The sequence below is a fragment of the Aplidium turbinatum genome, chromosome 7 (assembly GCF_918807975.1).
Source record: "Aplidium turbinatum chromosome 7, kaAplTurb1.1, whole genome shotgun sequence".
Classification (NCBI taxonomy): domain Eukaryota; kingdom Metazoa; phylum Chordata; class Ascidiacea; order Aplousobranchia; family Polyclinidae; genus Aplidium; species Aplidium turbinatum.
This window is the reverse complement of record NC_137478.1, coordinates 10,076,366-10,102,788: the sequence shown is the minus strand read 5'-3', so window position 1 is coordinate 10,102,788 and position 26,423 is coordinate 10,076,366. Positions and strand designations below refer to the sequence as shown.

The 26,423-nt window shown below is 38.8% G+C and overlaps 1 protein-coding gene across 1 annotated transcript; it reads right to left on the bottom strand.

Moving 5' to 3' along the window:
- Positions 1-4,831: 4,831 nt before the first annotated feature.
- Positions 4,832-24,993, bottom strand: LOC145774342 (uncharacterized). Its single transcript, XM_082585569.1, has 4 exons — positions 24,702-24,993; positions 19,818-19,965; positions 15,756-15,871; positions 4,832-5,954 (listed from the first exon to the last, which is right to left on the bottom strand). The coding sequence occupies exons 1-4, from the start codon at positions 24,951-24,953 to the stop codon at positions 5,694-5,696; spliced, it is 777 nt and encodes a 258-aa protein (XP_082441695.1). The 5' UTR covers positions 24,954-24,993; the 3' UTR covers positions 4,832-5,693.
- Between the last annotated feature and the right edge of the window lie 1,430 nt (positions 24,994-26,423).

Sequence of the window (26,423 nt, the reverse complement as noted above, 5' to 3'; positions counted from 1 at the left end):
GATGCTGACGTGGAATCCCGGTTAATCACTCGGAGACAAGGCGCGGCATCCGTGATAGTGTGAGCCGCAGTCATCGAGTCATGAAGGAATCCATTGATTTTTGTGGATCAAAGAGTGAAATTGAACCAAGAAAATTACCGAAATGATATTCTTGAGGGTTCATTGTTGCCTTGGAAAAAAACACTTCAAAAAACGTAGTTGGTCATTCCAACCAGATTCTGCCACTTTGCATGGAGCCAAGAGAACTCAAAACAACTGGCTTTCAGCCAATGTGCTGTTCTTCATTTCCAAGGAAAAATGGCCTCCTTCATCCCCAGACCTGAACCCCTAGACTTTGGCATCTGGTCTTACCTGGAGAGCAAAGTTTCGACTAAACACCACCAAAGTTTGGAAGCGCTGAAGGCTAATCTGAAAAAAGAATGAGCGAAAATACCTCAAAGAGTTATTCATGCCTTTTGCAGGTCCTTTTCGAAGCATCCCCGACTAGCTATCGACGCAAATGGCGGACAAATTGAGTAAAATTTGTTTTCCTAAATATTTATTTATTTGACAATAATATTATAAATTATGTTTATTACTCAAACATTGTTTGCGATTTGTTAATTACAGTTGTTTGAAGTTGCAAAGTTAATTAATTATTGATGACCCTGTATCTATGATGTCACAATTTTACTCCTTCCTCCGGTACTTATTCATATCTAACCTGTAAGCAAAAGGTATAAATGGGGAACATACAAAAACTTCATTTTTGGTGGCGGGTTTGGGGGGGCTTGATCCCCCTAAGCCCCCATGCTGGGTGCGTTATAGCCACTGGCTAGCTTAGAGGGTGAACGCAGTCTGACTCGGCGCGGCGTCATAATAATCACGAGTATTAAACAAGTCTAGAATATGTAGCTATTGAACAATGGTGAATATGGTTTCATCTGGTAAGGTTACGATGTATGAGAAATATTGATTATGCATTTTGAAGAGTAAATAAAAAAAGCCAAATATTAAGGCCAAATGTAACCTATAATTTCTAAAACCAACAGACTCTAAAAAAATCCCAATTTGGCCTTAAAGAGGCCAATCTGGCAACCAACCCTGACCATCTGGCTATTTCAGTTGTAGCGAAAATAGCCTATATATTTTTTATATGGTTTTGGTTGGTTCTTGGTTGGTTTTGTTGGTCTTTGTCTTGGACTGTAGCCTACTGACGAACCCTGTGATGAGTTGTTCTGGCAGTTTCGAATACTTGTAGGCTAGTTGCAGAGGCTTTTGGAGTTGTAGTTTACAAACCACTGTTCTAGGCAGTGCGCTAGAAGCCTAATCAAGATTTCAACTGCCTTCTGGGGTTCTGTTGGGCTGGTGCAGCCATCATGTAGGCCTACCTAGTTTCGAGTAGGCTATTATTGCCGGCAATCTTGTTTTGGGTTCAGTTAAAGACGGTTTCCAGATTAGCTATAGGCTAGGTGGCGATATGGATCGGCTGACCTTGGCTTTCGATGAAGTGATGTTTTGATGATGACAATACTTCTGTGGGTTTAGTTATTTTTATTTACCCCAGCCTCTACGCTGGCGACTTTAACTGCCACCACACTGACTGGGGCTACAACTCCATCAACAACGACAGAGAAAGTCTAGCCGCTTGAGCAACCAACAACAACCTCGCTCTCTTATACGATCCTAAGGGCGCAGCGAGCTTTCTCTCCGGTCGTTGGAACACTGGCACGAACCCAGACCTGGCTTTCGTAAGTGATGACCCTGATGATCGCCAGCCGGACAGACGTGTGCTAGAGAAGTTTCCAAGGTCTCAACATCGACCCTCGCTTATCACGTCCCCCTTGCTCGCCACACTTATTCCGAGCAAGCCTGTCGAGCGATGGAATTTCAGAAAGGCCGATTGGGAACACTACTGCTTCCTCATAAACAAAGCTACGCAGTAGCCTACCTCCGATCCCCACACACCATCAAAGTGGACGAAGCCTGCCAGGACTTCTGTGATGCAATCATATGTGCGGCAAAAGAATCCATCCCGCGATTTCGACGGAAAAACTACATACCTTGCTGGGGTGTAGAGTGCTACAAGCTCTACTGTGACTCCCTCTGTTCCTCCCAGGGCACAGCCACCTCCAACTCAGCAACAGCCCTGCTGGAAAGATTAGATTCAAAGAGGAAGAAGCGCTGGACAGAAGCCATCGACTCAATCGACTTCGCGCACTCCAGCGCACAGCATGAAGTACACGCAACAACCTCACTGGCAGATCACGTGCCCCTCGTCGCCAATGCCCCATTTCAGCAAATTCCATCGCCTCACAACTTGTGAAAAATGGAGTGCACAGAACTAGAGACTGTGAATCAGACAAGTCCGTCCTCAAGGAAATGACGGACCTCTGGAAGGCCCCAACACCTGTCGAGGGCAACATCTCTGGTGAGTTTACCCCAGAGGAATTTGCCTCCGCCCTCCAGCACCTAAAGCCAGGTAAATCCCCGGGCCTTGACCACCCATGCCCGGAACTAATACTCCAAGCTGCCCCCACTATATGAGGTCCTGGTTAAAAGACTTCCTTTCCTGCTGCTTGCGTCACCTGCGCATCCCAAGAATCTGGAGAAGAGCCCTAGTGGTTGCAGTCCCAAAGCCGAAGAAGCCCCCAAGAGATCCGAAGAGCTACCGTCCCATCTCTCTGCTCTTTATCCACTTCAAGATACTCGAGAGACTTATCTACGCCCGTGTCGAACCGATAATAGACCCTCAGCTCCCTCGGGAACAAGCCGGCGTTCGCCACGGAAGATCAACCCTATACTAGGTCACTCTGATGACCCAAGACATCGAGGACAGCTTCTCGGCAAAAAAGAAGACTGGCGCCGTGTTTGTCGATCTCACGGCTGCCTACGACACTGTATGACACAGCGGCCTTACCTGCAAACTACTCCGTCTCCTTCCTGACAAGCACATGGTCCATATGATTATAGAACTTGTGTAAAACCGCAGCTTTACTCTTTCCACTGGTAGCGGCCGACGATGTAGACTACGTCGACTCAGGAACGGCGTCCTAAACGGCGTCCTACGTCGACTCAGCAACAAACGTCCTTCCAATTTATCAGGGGCTGAGGGGGCTGAGGCTGAGGGGGCTCAGTCACATGCACAGCCCGATCACGCTCCTCACACACGTTAAATTCAGGAGACGCGATACGCCTTTCACAACCACCCAAATTACGTGTAGCTGGGCGATCAAAAACTAGCGGCGCAGAAAACTGCGAAGGGGGCAAAACATTACTTCTGATAGCGGCCCCGTGACCTGTACGCTCTGGGGGAGGAGTTCGGCTAAAATTCGCTGGCCTTGGCTTTAGATCCTTACGAAGATTTTTAGCTGCGGCCCCGAGACCTCCTGAAACAGCTGGAAAACATGTGGATTGTACTGGTCCACTTACGGATTGAACAGGCGTCTGGTAAAGGTTATGTAAATTTAACCGCGATTGATGTTCACTTCTGGAGTGCCTAGAAGAGCCCTTCTTAGAACTACGCCGGGAGCCCAACTCTGATCGATATTCAGCTAAAACTACCTGTTTACGTTGTTCAACCCTCAACTGAGCGTCTTTGAGTGCAAACTCAGCAGCTCTCGCTTTGGCTCTCGCGGCGGCCTCAGCAGCTCTCGCCTCGGCTTCAACTCTCGAGGCGGTCTCTGCTCGTACGGCCTCAGCAGCTCTCGCTTCGGCCTCAGCTTGTATCTGGAGCTCCTCTCTTCTTAGCTGTAGGTTAATTTGTGCCACTATCCGAGACGAACTTCTAGACATCCTAGTGCTTACATTTGAGGCGCTATCCTCAGGATGTATGTCAGCATCCAACATACCTGAGAACTCACTTTCTTTTTGTTCGAAGTTATTCTTTAACGAGTTAAATTCGGAATCTACCCTATCACGAAGTTTTGTCTAAATTGCAGAGTTGAAAATTTTACTCAAAAGAACATGGAAATGCCGTAATTCTTCTTCTAAAGTAGATAAGTTGGATCGAAAAATTAACAGTTCCTGCTTATCACTCAAAGAACCTAGGGCTACAGAAAGTTCCCCAATTTGAGTCAAAATATCCCTTCTAAGATGCCGGGCCTCTCGAACTGACTTAGCCTCATCGTTACTGGGTCCCTCCCCAGAATGGCCTGCCCGACCGCAAAGAACATCATCAGGCTTAAACTCAGTCGAGTCGACGGCGGTCGAGTCCCTGTCGCCACCGAGTGTAGACATATAAAATGTTGGGGCTAAATTTAACAATTAAAAAATTAAGTTACACAAACACACAAAATTATTAGGCTACAGTAGTTATGAAAAACTTAACCGTATGCACAATACCGTAGTTGTAGGGGTATATGAAGTCCTACCACTTCTGGAGACTTCCAATCTAGGCTATTGAAAGTTCCACAAAATTTGCTTGGAATTGTCCACTTGAATCTTCAAGCACAGATCGATTATTTTTAATCTTTTTTCTTGCCAATGAATGTCAATGTTGTTTTTCTTCACAACCAACAAAGAAACGTCTTTAAGTTTTAGCTTGAAGTTCTTCAGTACCTACTGAGAAGAACGTCTTTAATTTTTTTTGTGCTTCTGGGACTGACAACAACACATCTTTATTTTTCTTTGCGTTTTAAGTTCTTCTGTAGCCTACCAACCAACAAAATCGTCTTTATTATTTATGTGCTTCTGTAGCCTACCAACCAACAACAATCCGTCTTTATTATTTACGGTCACAACGGTAAACCATAATCTCTTTGTGGGAAAATTGTAACATAAATTTCCCGGATCCGTTCGTCTGTATGCAATGACCGAAAGAAACACTCTTTTGAAAACGTCTATTGAAGAATTGTATTTCTGTAAAAATAGCCCCAAGGCTGTCGAAGAATGGAGGAAACACCGTACCCACTCAAACTTGTCACTACAATACAAATTACTGAGATAAAAACGGAAATTTCGTCTAGTTAGTATAAGCACAAACAAAACCGTTTTAATATGCGACCAACATTTCAAGCAACAATTTTTAGAATGAGAGAATAGATTGCAATATTCCAAACGCACGTAACCATCTTCTGTGACGTAATAATGATGAGCATTATGAAGCTATTCAAGCACCTGTTAAATCTGACTTACACCATATCTCGTAATACAAGATTTAACGATGATGTAATGTTTCACAGGTGTGACAAAGGTGATGCAATCTTTGCTTATTTTCAGCAATAGTTCATATGACGTAAGACGTCAGGTTCAGTAGACAACGGTTTTATGTGACGTTTGATTTGTACAGAGATTGTCCGTAACAGCCGTATTGATAAAATACAACTTCACTTTTAAAACTATACTAATGGTGGTCTAAGCAAGTGCAAGGTCTACAGTAGCATATTCAACAAAATTAGAAATTTGACTTTAAAAAATTACCAATTTTATTGAGGGAGAGTAGGCATAGAGTCCCATCCAAGATACCTCTGATAAGATAGACAAACTTCCGGCAAGCACATGAGAAATGCAAAGATCTATAGTTCTGTATATTGTGAGGATAAGTAAAAAATGCTTTGAGGAAATTATAATACTTGGCTATACCCTCTGACCTCTAGCCTACACTAAAAAAATAGCTATATCATCAACGGTATGTAAACTTAGCAATACTCAAGCAAAATTAATGATTACATTTCAATTGACAATGAATTAATATTGCGTTTACTTTTGTTGTCTTATAGGCATACACTGGAAAAAGATTTTGCCAGTTTGTAACACCCAAATGCTAATAATGCACTGAAAACGGTCAATGAAACTGTCAATTCCCGTTTCACTTGAAGAATCACAGGGTCGGTAGCAATCATTTTTGTTGTCAAACTTGCATTTTTATTGATGTGGGGAAAAGGTGTTGATGGCACGTCTACACCTAAAAATTTACACAATGGCTCCCAGCCTTGGTTGAGGTCGTATATCAAGAGTTGGTCCTTTGGAGCTGTCTGCGAAAATAAAGTATAAAAGTTAGAAGCAGCAAAACAACCATAATTTTTACATATCCTAGGATCTAGCTACAATTTCAGGGTCAATTTTTAACAGCACATTATCTGTACCGGTACCAAAAAGGATTTGACGTTTTTGTGAAGAGATTTTTTTCAATGCCAAAATCCTAATCTCCAAATCTTAATCCCTAAAATTACAATCCCAATCTGCAAAATCCCAACTTTCAAAATTACCACCAGAGTTCCAATGCCACCAGAGTTTCGACAAATGAAATTTTTGAGAGAAAATGAACAATGTAAGTCTAAACATGCAAACATGCTTCTTTAGTGGAGGCTTGTCCCCCGAAAATTCTGACAAGTTTTACCACATTTTAGTCCCCTTTGCGAATGATTTATACTTGTCACAATTATCAAAACCAGATTTCATTTTTAGCCTTTGAAACTAAAAATGTTCGTTCAACAAGGAAAAAAATTTAAGATCACTTTTTAATGACGACATAAGAAGTATAATAGGCCTACATATTTTTTGAAGAATTTTATGTTTATGATAACCTAATTAAGGTAAGGTTTGAATGCTTTTTTCAAAGCAAAATTTGTATTTAGAGTGCAATTTTTCTTTCTGCTGTTTTTCTCTTGTTTCTTCTACGATTCCCTTGCAGTCAAACGCTTCATGGAGCAGGATTTGAGGATCAAAGCCATAAGTCTAATAGATGTTGTACGTAGTATCTTATCTTTCACCTTTAATTGTTACCACTGGAATAGCTTAAATTAATTGTTAACTTTAATATAGGTCTTCTTGAATGAGCAATGTTTTGACTTTGAAGCACTGTACTTTCTTCAGTTTTTGATAGCCACATGATCACAATTCGATGCTGATTTGAAATATGCGTTGCAGTATATTATGTCCTATATAACGGTTAGATTAATGCAGTATAATTGAAGGAGCAAAGCTAGTACAAATTTTTACAAATTTTGACAAAATTTGAAAGTTCTGTTCAGTTTGCGGGTGGGGTTAAGTATGAAGTTTGGAAAAGCTTTCGTTAGGAAAGGAAAAATTAGAAGTTTGAAAAGTGCTGGGAGCGACTGGAACGCAATAGCTAACCGCTATTTTGCTGACGATAATGGAGACAGAGAGCATGCCAGATAAGTGGAGAAGTAGCCACGAACTTTGATTTTAATTTTTAAAACGAATGGAGACAAACAAAAGTGTGGCAATTATTGTGGCATTCAACTCACTTTGCATACGTTGAATTTGTAGGAGAGAATATTCGATAAAGGACTTCGAGAAAAATTTTCCTTTTTACAACAGCAGTTTGGCTTCATGCTGGGAAGGAGCACGTCAGATGCAATATTTGCTTTGCGTTTTAGCTGATGGAGATATAGGCTACAAAAAGGGACAAGAAGATATGTACTGACTGTTTATCTGCAGAAGGCATATATGATCTGGTGTCAATAGGAAATTTGGAACTGCAGGGGGGAAGTGGGGAGAAGTATGGGAGAAGTGGGGAGAAGCAGGGGAAAAGTATGTCCGTTTGATCCAAGACACGTACTAAAGAAGTGGAATGCAAGTGAAGTGTGGGGCAGTTACAGGGCAGGTATTACTCAGACATTTGAAGTAACGGTTGGGCTGCATCAAAGATCTGCACTTAGTCCATTCCTCTTTTCTGTTATTATGGATTGCTTGACAGGAAACATCCAGAAAAACTCACCGTGAGATATGCTGTATGCAGACGACATTGTGCTGTGTACAAAGACGAGAGAGGAAGCGGAACGTAGGCTGGAAAATTGCAGAGAAGAGATAGCGGATCATCATCATCCATTCATGCCACTGCTGGCAGATGATCTCCACATATGCTTCCACACCATTCTATCCGCTATTCTCATCCAGGTGATGCCAAAATTTTCTTTACTGTCACCCCGCCATCTTTTTTCGGTCTCACTGTACTGTAATTCTTTTGGCATGTCTTGGTGTCCATTCTGCGGTTATTTTGGCCCATCTGCTGTCTGTCATCCTTGTTACATGTTCATCGTTAGGCCTACTTGTTATTTGTTACATATCTGTCATCCTTGTTATCTTTGATATGTGTTTTGTTTCTGATAACTTCATTTTTAGTCTTGTTTTCTGTTGATCAAGAAAATGAAGTATCTTCTGACAGGTGTGAAACCCACAACAATGCCTGATATGAACGACTCGGTTACATGTCTTGTAATGCAAAGAAATTTATTCTCACACGAGTCAGTTCAATCATATATAGCTAAATATTGATTTCGATCAGCTAGAAGCTAGATCATCTTCAGTCAAGCTTATTCAAATAGAATCAATTCATTTCATTCATTAAATTAGAATCAAATAGAATCAATAGTTCTATTTGAATAAGCTTAACTGAAGATGATCTAGCTTCTAGCTGATCGAAATCGATATTTAGCTATATATGATTGAACTGACTCGTGTGAAAATAAATTTCTTTGCATTTGTCTTCTATTGATGGTTAATAATGATTTTTCTATGTTCTTTTGCGCTGCTGCCAGTTTTTTTTGTTTGCTGATTTGTGAGTGACCACGTTTTTACTCCATATGTTGATGTTGGCAATATTGCTATGTTCATGATTTTTTGTTTTAAGCTAATTGGAATCTTCTTACTTCTTAAAAAAGTGCTATATTGACCAAATCGTCTCCAACTTGATGGTATCCTTTGGGTAATCTCAGTTTATATTTGTATTGATCAACCTCCAATATCTTTTTTCCATCTTTCAATATACCGGTTCTTGGTTCTTTCCTTGCTGTTTGGTTACAGAGTATTATTGTCTTTTTCTTGTTTATCTTCATTCCACTTTGTTTCCTTTTTTGGTTAGAGATGTTAAAATAAGCATTGGAGGATAGAGGTATTACAATAAGCAGGCAAAAGGCAGCACATTTCAAACTCCAAATGGCAACAGAAGATAATGATGAAAAAAATGAGATAGAGATTTATTTGCAAGGGGAGATGGTGAAACGGGTAGAAGAAGTTAACACCAGCAATGTTGTATGGGATGCAGGCTGTAGCGCTGACGAAGGCGCAGAAAGAGAAAATGAAAGTGGCAGAAATAAAAATGTTGTGAAGGTCTCTGGGGTTGACGAAGCAGAACCGAGTGAGAAGTGAAATTATCAGAAAACGAATGCAAGCCGGAGAGCTGAAAGGCAAACAGAGAGAGACACGCCTAAAATGGTTGGGTCACGTCGTAAGGAGAGATGAGGTTTACGTCAGAAGAAAAATAAGACAATTGGTAGTTGGTAAAAAAAGCGCGAAAGACCGAAAAGAGGTTGGAGAGGTTATGTGGTGTGTCACGATTCTTTCTATCTCTTATTACCAGGAAAGACACTTGGAAAGGTTCAATGACGTAGTTTAATGAGATATTACCGAAAAGCAGTCAATCAAATGGTCGGATCTACTAATAAGATGATAAACAAAAATTCCCGAAGGACTTTAACGAAGTTCACTCACAGCTTCTCATGTAACTCTAATTTCGATCACAATTTATATCAGCACCAACTCTCATCTACTTGTATTCAATTACTTCAACTCTCAATCAACAATAATTTCTGCACCTATTACCAGCTACCACAACAACAATCTACAACTTATCTCTCATCATAATTACGCAAATTACACCACTAGGCTATTTATAACAGGTTGTTTGGTCTAGTAACTTGGAGAAGGTTACGTAATGTTACATCATATGATGTCACAACACCCAACACCTGTCAAGTCAAGCAAAGAATATTCTCGACTTGCACGTCCACAATATGTTCTGGAAATACGTCACATAATAAAGATTTTGCAATCAGAGGTCACTACAGGACAGTAACCGATAATAACATATCGCTCAAGAACTTCACAATCAAAACAGCACGTTCGGTCAAGATACAAAGCAGCCTATCGTGAGGCCTTGCACATTGATTGCGACATGGTGTAGAAGATATAGAAATAGTGGGAGTGAAGGAAGAAGATGCTGATGACAGTGTGACATAGCATCTTTTCACAAATTGGGACTAGATGGGCAAATTTTCAAAAAAAGGCACTTTTAGCGCGTGAATTATGTTAAAAAGGCCACTTTTCACGCGTAAATGATGGGAGAAAGGGCATTTTTTTCCTAGCCTAAAACATGTAAAGATGTAGATTTCTCAGGAAAACTGTGGGTAAAAAGACATATTATACTTAGGCTAAACTTGAGACCGATAATTGATTCCTATATTCAACTCAGCCCACAATATTTTATAAATAATAGCCTAATGTAGCGTAATAAAATTTAATCTAGCAACATATAGTTGCAGAGGTCTCTTGTATTAAAGTAAAAAGAAACAACTATGATAATATGACACACAACTACTAAGATATTATAGTGAGTTGAATCTTTGCAGAATTAGATAATTCTAAAGAGCTGGTATTTCATTTTTATGAAAATTAGGCAGCAAACTTTGGTAATTCAGACTTTTAAAATCTCACACAAAATTTAATCTAGCCTACTCACAACACAAATTGATAATCTGCTTGAATGGAACATTAACGATATTATAAGTAAGGTCAAAGATAAGCTCATAAGTTCTAGATGTATGCTGAAGCTTTCCATTTAGCTGTTCATTCTTTAACTGCCAAAGAAATAAAATAGTTCAAAATATGAAGAGTACCAAAAATGTTAGCCTACTTGATCGCTTTTATAATCTAAAAAGTTTAATTGAAAAAAGCTGCAAAGTTTTCTCCCAACTGTTATGCCTGATAAAAAATTATTTTTGAAATAAAAAATAGTGCAGAATCTGTTATGCAGCTTGTCCTATCACTTTTCTTGTTCTTTTGTCATTGCTGACTAAAGTTTGGGTAGTGGTAGGCTTACCATATTTTTGTGACTTCAAAACGGGACGCCTCCAAAGACCAAGACCACTTAGCTGTGATTTTTTAACTTTACATTTTCCGATATTATTACATAGGCCTACATTTAAAGCCATCCCGACTGTCTTCATTGATCGTATTGTCATCGAGAGTTCATGCGCACATTCTCTGTCTAAATATCGGTTTCAGTTCGAAAAATAGAAAGGAATTGATGTTAACGATACAAAATAATTCGAATTTAGGTTTTTACTGTAAAGCAAAGGGAAGAAAGAATAATATAATAGCCTGCGGTTTTCAAGTCGATAAGTAACTCCCAATTGCACTGAATTTACCCAACGCTGCGTACAAGCATTTGCGAATTTACTTGTTCACCCAATCATACTTTCTGTAGATAACTTCTTCAAAAAAACATTGTTCAATTTTACATTCTCGTAAAAGTCAGAGCAGGACCAATCAGTATTGATTTTACATGTGATAACGGCTTTCACATTCTGCTCTAGCATCCTGCTTCTGCTCTCAGACCACATGCTCTTCATGATGGAAAAAATTCTTTCAACGGGTGCGGATGTTCCGGGTACACAAAATATGAACTCTACCAGCTTTTGAAAATTTGAAACGCGTATGCATTGTTTTCAAATTCTTTGATCATCTCGACCCACTTTTGTTCCAAAGACGCATTTTGCCAGCTCTCTTCCTTACAACGTTCATACATGTGCTTTTTCACTAGTAGCCTACTTGTTCATCGAAAAGAGAGTCGCTGTTGATCACCTGCTTCCCAGACATCATGTTGATATTTTCCGCAGACTCACACACTCGCACCCAGGATATCTCTTTTTTTAGGTCGATCCAAAGATGAGAAAGCACATTTTTATAAGAACCATCATAAAGATCCAGATACGATAAGCATTTATCGTAAAAATCTCTTGCTTCTTTGTAAAACAAGTTTACGTTTACTTCGCCTGCTTCATCTGGCTTGTCTAAGAGAGTCAATGCTGCAGATGGGATGAAGCTGTTTTCTTTCTTTTCAAGTAAGTTTAGCTTTAGCTCTGACAGAACAGTCAGAACATGTGCCACATCTACGCACTAGCATTTTCCTTTTCTAACTATAGAATAGTCTCGTTGAAGTATTTCTATTGCCCATGAACAAATTCCAAATAGAGCTCTTGTGTTAGTTCTTCGAAGCATTTTTTGATGAGAGTAGGACAACCTTCTTGGGAGTTCAACTAACTTTTCAATCCCTCAAACATTTTAAGTAGGCCTATTCTTTGCAAAGCTAGTAGCAAAGAGAGAAATCTTGTATTGCCATGTTGCAAGATACGCTGATACTCAATACCTACAAAATCGCAAAAAATTTTCAGCTCAGTAACTCGAACGGTGTAAATGTGAAAAGATTTATAGATTTTCACAACAAGACTTTCGACACATACATGGAGAGTATCCACAGCATGTTGGAGGCAGTTGTGAACAATATGAGCTGCACATCCGATCCTTGTCAGATTTCTTTCAATCTTTTCTTTCACTTTGAAGAAAACATTATTTTCCCTCTTCTTTTGACACCTTCAAAACTAGTGTTGCAGTTGTCGGCGCAACAAAACAAACAAAATCACGCATTCACCTTCAGCAAGTAGGCTACCGGTACGCTACACAGCAACAACAGTAACGAGAACATGCTAATTGGTAATGTTCGTGCATTATGCTGGCTGGCTGAACGCCCAAGCGGGACATTTGGCTGACTGGTCGGGACGCCGGGACAAGACGTTAAAAAGCGGGACTGTCCCGCCTAAAATGGGACGTATGGTAAGTCTAGGTAGTGGGTACCTGGCTATTGTTTCTTGCAAATCATTTTCCATGTCTTTTGGAAATTTAGAAGATTATGTTGCAGTTTTGTCAAATTGCAGAACAGTCCGCACATATTATACAATAACAATAATCAATAATGAATAACTAGCAGCGAGACATCAACAAGCTAATAAAACATTATTGCTCAGTCCGGCATAACCTGCTAATTCTAATGCATCATTACTATGTCCCGCAAAAGTCAATAAAGTCCAAAAATTTTTAGGACTTCGTCTGTCCACGAATCAAAGAATAAAGTTGTTTTCAGCACCTATGGGACTGTTTCTAAGAAGTTTAGCCTATAGGTCAAAATACAGTCAAAATTGACAATAAAGTCAAAATTTTCAATAAAGTCAAAATTTGTCAAATTACGGCTTATGACAAACTTTTTGTGTTTCTTGAGAGTAATTTTTGTCAAAATCTTCGTAGAAGCATTGTAAATCAGGAACTGCGACACAATATTAAACCATATTAACCCATAAAAGCAGGAAATATGTCACAATGTTCACTTGGATAACTTTTATCGCAAATTGTCCATTGTTTATTCGTTACGTATTTAATTATATTCTTATAAAACACTTCCTCTTCACAAACGTAGTCTTTTCGAAGATCAACAGTTTGGATTTTGGAAATAGCCTACTGACATTTTGCAATACACAATCGCCTAAGCAAGCTAAATCGTCTTCAGCAAAAGTTAGACAGATTTGTCGAGATTTTCCTGATGAATTCAATGCAACTCCCGGGAGTGATTTAAGGTGCAATTTTTGCGAGTTTATGGTGAAGTGCGATAAAAAGTATTTTGTTGAAAGCCACAGGAAAAGTAAACGCCCTCAAGCTGGATTGGAGCGACAACAAGCATCGCAATCAAGGCAAACTTTTATTGATCAAGCCCCTTTTATTGATCACGTTTTTATGTTTGGGTAACTGGTATCAATTCAAGGAAGAACTGTGGCCTTTACAAACAAGCAATTTCGTTAGGTCAAAGTAAAGTCAAAATTTGATAAAAATAAAGTCAAAAAATTTTTTTTAGGTTAAAATAAAAATGGCCCTAATCACTACACATACCTAGAAAGAACAAGAAAATTCCGTTGCTTTAAGCCAGGGGTCGGCAACCTACGGCCCGCGGGCCGGATCCGGCCCGCCAAGCAAAATTATCCGGCCCGCAGCATTTTTGCAAATTGTAGTTGGCGGGCCAAAACGAACATCCCATTATTTTATGCTGCCATTTGGTTTTACATAACAGAATTAAGATTACTAAATGTTATGTAAAACTTTCGCAATTTTTACTTTTCCATACTTATCCGTAACGCTCACTTGTAATCACGTAGCCTGTGTACTTATGCCGCAACAATGCTTAGTTAGGGCATTGTCGCCATTTTGAATTTCCTTGATATTCTTTCTCTGTGAACTGCATTTTAGAGAGAGCGACGTTGCAGGCCTGACAGATAGTTTGATAGATTTGAAGTTTTAAGAATTAGTTTGTTTGAAGGTTGATAATTTAGAAATATGTGTAGCTTAGGAAGCAGGAATTGGCCTTTTTAGTGACAGCCGGTCCAGATTTTTAAATTACTTTATTTTTTAGAGTTATAATTTACTCCCAGTTCCATTTTTCCGTTTTTTTCAACAAGTGATTCTTGTCTTTGAAGAATTTGCTACTTGTTAGAATCCACCAAGCATAGGAAATTATCACAAAGCGCCTTTGTACCCGCGACCTATCGATCACGGGTCGCTTTGTTATAGTAAACTAGGTTTGGGGCAAAATTTAGCTTAAGCTTGCAGAAGGTAGCATCAAGGTACTTGGCAGTTTCACCTTGAAGTCCGGTTATATTAGCCTATTTACTGCATGCTAGTTGCAGGCTACATGAGTTGCGTTAGTAATAGTCAATTAACCGTATATTTAACGGCAAGTTGAGAACACAACTTACTGATGACCACTTGCAAGATGTTATGATTCTTGCCTCATCCAACCTATCACCTGACCTTCAGAAACTTTCTAGCAGGAAACAACATCAAATATCACATTAATGTTGTGCTGTCAATAAATAAAGTACTTGGTGTTTTTCGTTACCAATTGTTACTATTTTTCTTTTTTTAATCTATATAAGCCTATAGTAGCTAAATATGGAGATACTCTGATAAGAACGCCAATTTTAACAATATTATGAAAAGTAAAGAAAACGGAAGTGCAAATGGAAAACTTGTACGGCCCGTTGACATCTGCGCAGTTTTGTTTTGGCCCGCGACTGAAGAAAGGTTGCTTAAGTTAAGCCAAAAAGAAGTACCGTAAACGAACAGAGTTACAAAACGAAATCTACTTAAAGGGAAACTGTAGCTATAGGCTACTCAATTTTTGCGCTAGCCAGTTAAAAATATAAAAATAACTTACGACTATTCCCATCATACCAAAACATATTCCCTATCATTTTTCGTTAAGAAGCAATTGCCGAACCACTTTTATCAAAATTGGAAAGGACTACTTTGATGTGTAGGGTTACACTCTCAAGTCAGCTTCCTGGATCTATGAGTCATTAATGGTAAAAGCTTTGAGAGTGGCGAAGTGGTTGCGTTGGCAGGCAGGTTTCGTTCCTAAGAAATGATGTAGGCATCTAGTGATGCCACCTTATGTTGCTATAGCATGAATATATAAAAATAACTGCAATGAAAATAATGAAATACAACGAATTCCCACGTTCGGTAGCGCTGATAGATCGCAGAAGTGAAGTGTTCCATAAGAATGTAGCAAAACTACACATTTGCTGTTTTAAGATAAAACTAGGATCAAACTTAAACAAAGATTAAGTCTTAAAAATTGCCCACCTAGTTTCAAACTAGGGGAGCAAAGAAAGGGCTAGGAGGGCAAGCGAAGGAACTAGGTGGGCAATTGCCCACCTAGCTTATATGTGAAAAGATGCTATGCAGTGTGATGTGGAGGACTGCGGTCTGCACCAGCGACTCCACTTGAAGTGGGAAGGAAGCCAGAAGAAGAAGGGTGGGAGTAAGTAACCAAGTGCACCCTTCCAGGATCCGTTATTGGTCTCGACTGCTGTTTGATTTATAGTCGTTCTGACGTATTGTCATAGTAGCATTCCATACAAACATACCCGAATAACATAACTATTGTGTCGTCGGTAAATTTTCCTCAGCAGCAACTCATTTAGTCTTTCAACAATAGATATTCCCAATATTCTTCGAGGCGGAAGTTTGAACATCGGAAGTGCTGGAAAATTACAACAAAAATCGCTTTATGAGTTTTTATAGTGAAGTTTTAGTTGTTTCACAACTCGGTCTATTTGTTTCCAAAATATCTATTGCAGTGTAATTAATAATAACACTGGTTAACAAAAAATTTTAATCAAAAGCGGCTATCATGATTTTAAAACCGTCTTTACTTTTTTTCTACCGCTTTAATGTAGCTACAGTTCTTTACTTTTGTCACTTGCTTTTGTCCTTCAAGTGGAAACAAAAAAAATAAACTGAACTGAAACTGAACTGAACTTGCTGTATAAAAGCTATGGCCAGTTTTGCCAAGAAAAAAGTTAAAACAGATTAGGAATCAGCGCAAAATTCGTCTAGAAAAGTTTATTTGTATCTCTCATTACAAAATTTAGTGAAAATTTGTTGTTGACCAATGCAAAATAAGAAATATTCAGCATTGGACTAAAAAAGGAAAAGTTGTTTTTGTTATTATTTCTGACTGGTTCCTTTAAGTAGACGCTTTTAAATCAAAAACGCGTGCCTAGTAAGCTATTCAAGATTGACAATATTTTTTTTCTTTGTAATTCGTCGTATTCTTGCGTATGAGGAGTAGCAAGGACTCCTGCTCCTATACGAATTCAAAGTCTACGACTCCCAATCCACTCTTGCTCCAAATATTTTGGGAATATTGACTCCAAAAAAAAAAAAATAATAAAAAAAAAAATAAAAAAAATAAATGAAAAAAGACTCCAAATTTTAGTCCAACTACAAAAATCACAATCCACATTTTATAGCCTTCTTCTACGTATGATACTTATATCTTCCTTATCTTCTGTCACGAAAAGAAAAGCATATTTTTAAATAAAAAAATTACTGCTTGAAAAATAAAACTATAGAAGTAGGCTACACAAAAACAACAACTGCGCTAATTAAGCCTACAGCGTAAATATTTGCATGTTAAAAGCAGTGACGGATTAAGGGTCTGCTGGCCTGTAGGCACATTTTATATGTGGCCGAAAATCAGGGTTGCCAACTAAAAAATTAGAATTATCAGTGTTGCCAAATCATTGTCACAAAGATCGTTGTTGCAACTATAACACAGGGTACCGTGCAAAACTTGGTCATATGCCTAACTAAATAACAACTTTGCGCGTTTTTGCGATTGAAAACGCGTTAACTAGTTTTTGGAGGTCAATCTTACGGAGTAGATCGCTTTCAATACACAAAAGTACCAGTGTACCAAGACGTTGATGACACATTGTTGATCGTTTAACGTCTTTAATTCGTTTCAGTTGTGAAAACGAGCGCTCCCCCGAGCAATTCGTAGCCATTGGAGACAACTGACAAGTACAGTCTAAGTGCTACTTCAGTGTTCGGAAATGCATTATAAACACCAGTAGTGTGCAGCATTTTAAACATCTTCTGGGCATTTTCTGTTGCTGTTGTTTCATCGCGTCTGTGTTTGCCGGCTGCATAGCCGAGTGATGAGAACACTGGAACGGCAATCGAAAGGGCGCCGGTTCGACACCACTCAAGATCATGCGGCGTCTGTGGCAGGACACTTGAAGGCATGCCTGAAGGTGGACACGAAGATTGGATTCCTTGCCTTCCCGTCCACTTAATCTAAATCTTCAACCACCGGGTGTAAGCCTGGATACAATAAAAAAAAAAAAAAAAAAAATCGCGTCTGTGCTCTTTATAGTCTTTATACCAGCACATAAACTGACGAAATTCAGATGGAAAGTCGGAAGAGAGGTCTTATGAATACCGTACCGTACTTATTAGTTTAGAAAATAATTATTTTGAAAACATGACTAAATTTCTACTGATTTTAGAGTGGCCTGAATTTTTGACTGGCCTGTAGGCACGTGCCTACTTGCCTAATGGTTAATCCGGCACTGGTTAAAAGTAGTCTATCAACTCGCAAAAAATCAGATTCTCGCGGCTCTAATCCGACTCTAGTAGAAAACCGAGACTGTGGCTCTTAGATACTCCAAAATTCCGGCTCCTGTACACCTCTAGTAGCAACCACATGTCTTCGTTAGACCTTTCATCCATCGGAATAATATGTAGCCTAGATATGGAATGCAGAAAGATTAGCATTTCCATCTATAGCCTATCGATAGATAGGGCGGTGATAAATGATGAGTTGTTCTGTTCTGTAAAGCTTTTCATTGAAACATATTGCTGTCAAAACTTTATAATGTTCTTTAAAACTTTAACTAAACGCTTTTGTTAAAGACGTTAAGCTTTTCCCTTATCTTAGTGGTGGTGAGGCGTTTAGTAGCCTAACCCTGGTATTGCAGTTTTATTCCATTTTTTTTCAGACACTTTGAAGATTAAAAATGAAAAAGTCATAGAGGTCTTTAGCCTGGCAAGCGAAGAATTGGCAGGATGTTAGACGCTGCGACTTTGTAAGGTGTAGGCTACCTCGAAAACTAACTGGTTTTCCCGGTGACATTCATCCAGTAGGCTACACAGCCTTAGCCTACTGCCTTTGATCAATTTAAAGGCATCAACCTTTCCCCTTCGCAGCCGCATCGCATCTTTTTCCTATTTGATGTTGGCAATGAATTTAAGATAGGCTACTGGTCACAGCGGTAAACCATAATCTCTTCGTGGGAAAATTGTAACATAAAGTTTCCGGATCCGTTCGTCTGCATACAATGACCGAAAAGAAACACTCTTCCGAAAACGTCTATTCGAGAATTGTATTTCTGTAAAAAATAGCCCACTGGCTGTCGAAATTGGAATGCAACGCGATACACCAGCTACATTTATGAATTACGTTGAATAGCCCAAGACTTATTCTGTAGACTAAGCCCAAAAGTGTAAGGGCATCGTTGGAATGAATTGATTCAAGCATACGGTTTACAGCAAATCTTGCAATCCCAGGACGTTTTACTTTTGTTCAGATTCAAATTAGACGTGCCATATTTTAAACTGATTGTCCTGCTCTTTGGTATCATGCACGCTAAAACGTCCACGTTTTGTCGCTTCTACCTTTTTCTAAACCTTTGCTATGTTTGGCATATATTGTTTTTAATTGCGATGGCCCAAAAAAAAACTGAACTGAAGTGCTACTTATATTTCATAACATATTTTATTTTGGAAAGCGCTACTTCGTAAACATAGCTGAAGTACTTTAAAAAAAAACAAGAGTTTTCAATCCAACTACACAAGTTTCATTTGAAGATGACATGATGCAAATCTGGTTTCCACTAAATCACGTTCCATAAAACAACGAGTATTGTTGCAGTGGAATTTGTTTCAAAATCGTGAAAACTGTTGACGGAGTTCAACAACAACCTGGTTGCTCTCTAACAGACTTCCAGTGTAGTCCGGGAACATTGTGAATCTGGAGTGGTAAAATGATAGACCTTCGGCTCTAGCAGAGGCTCACACGACGACGACCTATTAAAGTGGCCAGAAAAGAGGACGAACGGAGTTTCGTAAACGAACATTTTGTCGATTCGATCAAAGCCGATAGCTTGTACCGTAGCCTTCTGGTAAACAAGTTTTATGGATTTGAAAAGTTCTTGCTTCAACTTTAGTAATTCCAGATTCAGTAAAATGAGGGAAGATGTCATAAAGATGAATGAAAAAAAAGACACACAAACCGTTTAATGTTTGATAAGTTAATCCAAATAAAAAACATACAGCCAGGAAATGTTTTAATTTGACAATAGGCCTACTGTATAATAATTTTGTTAGCTCTGTATAATAACTAAGTTAGCTCTACAGTAGATTAAAAAGATCACTTAATTTCAGTTAAATGTTTGTAAATTGCAGGCTATAGCCCAACTAGTCCTAATGCAAAGGTTATATTTTAAAACTGTAGGCCTACCTATGTAAAATATAAAAGCCTGTAAGTTAGCTCTGTCTTGTGTACAATTGATTTTCATTGCAAGCTACAAACGATGAAAAATTTATTCGCAATGAAACAAGTATAAAACGTTTCAACGTACCACATGTGTTTGAAAACCATGTAAGTTTGTAAAATGTTGGTGACAGGATTCGTAAAATGACCTTTAAATTCAAGAACAAACGAAGGCTTTCCACTTGCTTCTCAAAACTTTTAAGCCACGTTTCTTCGTTTCTTACGGTCAGAACGATCTAGCATAAAAAATAATTTAAATTCGTGCAGCATGAAAATGAACTAGAAGTAGACTTCAAACATTCGCAAATTGATTTATAAATTCAATATACAGTAGATATAGATTATCGTACAATAAACACTATTAATACTACAGAAAAGCATTCAATACCAAGCAAAAAACAAGCAGAGATAATTGCAGTTTCCATTTACCATCGATTTGTACTCGAAAATAAAGACGACAAAGCTACATTTTTTAGTTTAAAAGTTCTTAAACACTCTATTGTCAGTAAAACCTCTGGGGTTTGGAAAATAATTAGATTTTTTTGTATTCATCATGAACTGCTCTGGTAAGAGTGTAAAATTTACACTGTAAATATGGTACGAAAATAAAGATATGCTTAAGTAGCCATTAGTTAGGCTATCACACCATCATTGTTATAAGCAGGACATTCGGTAAGCTAACTGGAAGAGATTTATTTCAGATCTGGACTTCCACATCGCCCAGTTGCATGCGTCACCAGATACATAGCCTATAGTTTGACTTCATAGAAACTCCCAAATAGAAACTGTACGAAGAGCATCAAGAAAAAACATCTTTAGAGGCTGTAGGACACGTTACATCCCTGGTCTGAATTCGGATTCAGCAGAGTTGGAAGTCGTTAGTCAAAAAGCAATGACCATTTCACTATTCGATAGTGCCCAAAAAGTAATGACTTTCCGCTATCGATACTTAAAAAAAGCAATGAATAGCGATTACTAAAAATAATTTAAAAAAATTGCAAGCAATCGGCAAACTCAAAAAAAAAAACGCAAACTCGAAAAAAATAAGCCCAAACTTGCGGGAAAACCGCAAGGTTGGCAACATTGTTAACGACTCTCACTGGCATGGTTTTTCTGAACTGTGTTGACGCAAAATTTTCCTTAATCCTTTAAAGTTCGAAAACTGGAAGGGGACTAGGTCGGATAGTAATCCAAAAACTAAATCTCGTAAATTCGTTATGACGACGATGTAAGGGAACAACAAAAAATGATTCAGCAATTCTCCTAAATATCGATTAGTGAAAAACGAATAATGATTTCGTTGCTTGCATAAAAAAGCAGTGAATAACGCGCACTCGATATCTAAAAAAAGAAAAGAAATGGGTATAAGCATTCTATATTCAGAAAGCAACGAACAACGCTATCGAATAGTGACAACTAGTCGTTACTTCCAACCCTGGGACTCAGTGGACCTCTATGAAAACTACAAAGATAAGTTCCAATCGGACCCTTTCTCTCACTCTACAGTTGAAGCAGGAGAAAGCGTGATAGCAGCTATCGTCAGCGAAAAGAGAAGCATGTGTCAAGGAATGATCGAATCCACAGATCTGTCTTATAGCAGTCAGAAACAAGGCTTATGAGAGGGGGGTACGGAGAGTACGGCGTGCCCTTGAGGGCCCAGGTCTGTGTTTGCTGGGGGGCCTAAAATTGTGGTTTTATAGTTTACGCGCAGAAATATTTGGTTAAAACCATCCTAAACGACTGATTTCAAGCATAAAAGTTGTTATTCTTTAGTCCTGGGGGCCCGTAATCTAGCAAAAGGGCTCAGAAAGGAAATCGAGTGCTTTGAGAGCAAATTATGGGTCTAAAGCGGTAATTTAATGCTTTACGTGCAAAAAGTTCTATTAAAAGCACCCTAAATTAAATCATAAAAGGTTATTCTCCTGTTCGGGGGAGGGGCATACCGGCATAGTGTAGCAAAAGCAGGTTTAAGAGAAACCCTGACAAAAAGCCCGGGTGTTTTTGTTCTTTTTTGTGTTTATTGAAAACTATTTGACAAAGGTAGTTTCACGCTTATTTCACTTCAAAATGAATTTCAGAGTTAGAGCAGGAGCCGGAGAATACTTTCGGAGCTGAACCGGAGCCGGAGTCAAAAAAAGTGAATTCTCTCGTTCACTTCTGCTAGTACTGTGCATGTGGTGAATGCAAAAGGTAATGAAGAAAGGTTAGGATTGGTCAGATGATTAACTTGATTATGTTTTAACAAGATGTTATGTTTGAGCCTTGGTAGAGAGCTTGGCTTGTACCAAATACATATAGGCTAACACTCAGTAACGTTAACGGATTTGACATTAAACACACACAAAAAAACATGAAAAAACTACTAAATCCAACGTTTTCGACACCACATAGTGTCCTCTTCAGAAATAATTATAAGCTACATTTAAGAGAAATAAAAAAATGAATTTAAAAATTTTACATTAAAGATGTACAATAAGCGACACCTCTCAACAGCAGCATCAACAACTGACACACGAATTCGATGCAGGAAACACAAATTGGAGAGGGACAGATCACATGATATGCACAACAAAAAATAATAGTTTTATTGCAGCCTGATACTATTATTGCGCACAGACGTCCAATTCTGCAGTAAAATGTAGTGTGGTGTGCAATACGCCTAAGCAAACATCACACTTTTTGCCCAAGACAAAGGGGGCCCGGAGTGAGAAGGGGCCCGGAATGACTCTTCGTACCCGTAGTAAAAATTTCTTTCAAAGGCCCTGGTCAGAAAGTCTGGAAAAAAATTACATTACTGTCGGCCAATCACACTAAGCCAGACCACCATTGCACTATCTGCCAATCAAATTGCCCATCAACTTCTTTAAATGGCAAAAGCAAACATAGCATAAAAAAGCGGTCTAAACCCCGGCTAAAGAAAACTCAAAATGAACGCAATCCCAGTCTAACATCTCTTTCTGAATTAACGAATTGAAGAAGGGCATTGAATCCCTACAAGGTAAATCTGCTGGATTAGATGACATCCGAACAGAACAAATTAAACGTTTCGGTGCAATCACTCTCAGATAGCTGCTAAAACTTTGCAATAACTGCCTCAGCTTTAACCAAGCTCCTAAGCTATAGAGAAAAGCCAAAATTATTGCCCTGTTAAAACCAGGAAAAGACCCGACTGACCCTAAAAGTTTTTGCCCTATATCTTTGCTGTGTTATTTGTTCAAGTTCTTTGAAAGGCTGACATTAAACCAATTGCAACTTCTCATAGACGACCAACTTATTAATGAACAAGCAGGTTTCCGATCTGGTAAATCTTGCACCAGACAACTCCTGAATTTGACTAAAATGGGTTTGAAGAGGGTCCCGTCACTGGAGCTGTCTTCGTAGATCTTTCTGCAGCGTATATCACGATCAAACATCGTCTCCTAATTTCAAAGATCCTCAATATTACTGAGAATTTTCAATTCACTAAGGATTAAGCTGATGCAATCGTTGTAGCAATTCGCTGCTTTTATGTTTATTTTTGTGTTAAAAATAGTAGATGGAGACAGCAGAAAAATGGTCTTCCACAGAGGAGTGTTTTAGCCCCCATCTTGTTCAACGCTTATACAAACGACCAACCAATCCATCCTCGTACAAGAAGCTTCCCATACGCTGACGATCTGTGTATAGCAACGCAACACAAACACTTCTCTTCCACGGAGAATGTACTCAGCGATGCTCTTGACGGGCTGACAACATACTACATGAAGAACCACCTGCGTGTCAACCTCAATAAAACCCAAGCGTGCGCAAGTAAGTCCCATAATGAAAAAGTAAGAGCTAAAATGGCTTTTCGAAATGTTATATTACAGAAACTAGGAAACTCTGATTGGGGGGCCATTCCGGATACAATGCGATCAACTGCTATAGCCTTATGCTGTTCGGCCGCAGAATATGCCTGCCCAGTTTGGGAACGCTCGGCACATGCCAAGAAAATCGATCCTATATTGAACCAAAGCTTCCGTTTGATTACAGGCTGCTTCAAACCTACCAACATCACGTCGCTACACATTTTATCTGGAATTGCTCCTCCCAACATCAGAAGAAGCGTGACCAGCAGAAAAAAAGATCTTTTTAGGACATGAATTTGAGACACCCACTATATGGCCAGCACGCAGGCGCTTGAAGTCAAGAAAAAGTTTCCTTGCTTCAGTTGTCTCACTGGGTCAAGGTGAGGCAGGGAAGGAGGAGCTATCAGCCTGGTTGACGCCGGCCAATATGGAGCTTTCTCCCACATAAGGCCTTCCTCTAAGAAAACGTAAACCCTGGAAGTAATGGCAATGCCTCAACCGCTTAAGAACTGGTATTGGAAGCTGTAAGACATTGATGCGACTTTGGGGACATTCTTTGGGAAGCACAAGTTGTAAATATGGACAGGAGCAATCGATGCAACATCTCCTTGAATGCCCTGCCCTAAAAGCAAACTATTTTCATTTTTTAAGGTTAGTATTTCGACGGAGTATGGCTAAAGTTATATTGATGATGATTATGTGCCTGATCTGATACAGACATTGGCGATCATGTTCTTCTAAACTTCTCCGTTATTTCCCATTTGTATAAAATCATATTAAAGTTTCTTGAAAAGTTAGTCCTTCGTTGTCTCTTTCAAGATTTTTAAAGTCTTACCAAAAAGTAGGACCGTATCAATTTTTATCAGATAATTGAAAAGTGAATTTTGTCCGTCAGATGCTTACAGCTGTTTGTAGCTAGCACTATAGGCCTGTTGATTGACACACGATAATAATCTTTCAATTTGGCTTTCATCAGTACTTTCGAAGAGTATTTTCCACTATCATACATTGACACTCAACTCGCCATGGAATGTTGTAATCTTGATTCATTGATCAATATTACAGTAATGCTAATGAACTATAAAAAAATGTTAGGTCAAATTCCATGTTTGATGGAAATAATGTTAAGTTATTGTGTAGCCTACCTTGACATCTGGAAACGCTTTTAGCAATTCTTCCCAGTAATACCATACGGGAGTATCAGTCACAGCGTCTACCCCTTGAAACATACGTTGAAAATCATCTGTTGTGGCTCCTTTTGTGGAAATCTTTATCCAATCGTCATATAAGTAAGCGTAATTTTCCATGAAATCGTAAACGTTCATGCCAAGTTCTTTAAAAGCATACATCATTGATTTCGTTCCTGTCTTTGACACTCCAGCAAGTATTACTTTCATTTTTCCAAACTAACGTAGGGTTTTGACTTGTTTTTCACAAATAAATTAATATAACTGCAAAGGAACAGAAAAAGCAATTACATATTGAGGTACAGCACCAGGGCCGTGCAAGCACCATCTCGCCCCTCCCCCCCGAAATCCACAAGTAGGCCTCTTTGTTTAGTGATCGCTTCACAAAATAAGACCAGAAAGCGTTTAGGTCCGCAAAATATTTTAATGGGGGCAACTTTACATTCATCGTTTTAGCAAAAAGTAGGCTAGCCTGAACAACTCTAAGTTTTTCTGGAAAAAAGTAGTTAATAGGCGGATCTACTGTAGAAAATAGTTGAGGAAAGACCAAAAGTTTAACAAAGCAAAATTTATAACATAAATGAACAATGCAAAACTTTATGTTTGAAAATTTAAAATTAAAAGAAGTTGTATGGTTGAGCGAGCAAAACGAGCGAGAAAGTTTTACAAAATTGGAAAAAAAACATATTAAATTTTATCGGTGCATGTGAAATTACAAGACGAAAAACGCTGAACGAACAAAATATGAGTGGGCTCATAGGCAGAACGCAGAAGTAGGCCCCCCAGTTGGGGGTTTGAAAAGCGGTATTACGTCCTTGCATGGTTTAAGCTACTGAATATCGAGCTTCTGTAAGTAGCTGATATTTTATTTTTTAAACAGTTAAAAGCATGATTGTTCAGCAGCATGATTGTTCCAGACGGTTGTTCGCCTGGTCAAACGTCATGTAGAAACCGTTCGGGTCTACTGAATATTACGTCATGGAAATTCCTAAAACATGAGCCAAAATTGCACCATCGTCCGTAAGACCGGTTTAAACCTGTTTCAGTTTGAAACCGGTTTAAACATGAAATGTTGCGTCACACGAACTGCTCTCGTGCCTTTGAGTTATCACAAATTTTTCTGATTCATTCTCGAAGTTGTTTGTTGGAAGTCGGTCGCACATTTAACTGGTTTATTTGGTGCTTGCTAACTGGACAAATTCTCCGTCTTTTATCCAAGTAATCTGTATCGTAGTGACAGTTTTGAGGTGTAAGGCGTTGCACCAGTCATTTCGATAGCCGCGGGCTAATTTTACAGAAATACACTGTTTGAAAAGAAGTTCAAGGGTGTGTTTCTTCGGTCATTATATACAGACGAACGGATTCGGGAACTTTATGTTAAAATTTTCCCACGAAGAGATTATGGTTTACCGCTGTGACCATAAAAAATAAAAGACGAGTTCTTGTCAGTTGGTAGGTCAAGAAGAAATTAAAGCAAAAAATAAAAATAAAAGACGAGTTTTTGTTAGCTGGTAGGCCAAGAAGCACTTGAAGGCATAAAAATAAACGACGTGTTTGTTGTCAGCTAGTGCAGAAGAACTAATTAGAAGTACAAGAAATAATAAAAGAAGATTTGTTGGTTGGTAGTCTACACTCTTACAGAAGCAAAGAAAAGTGAAGACAATTCTTCTCAGTTTGGTA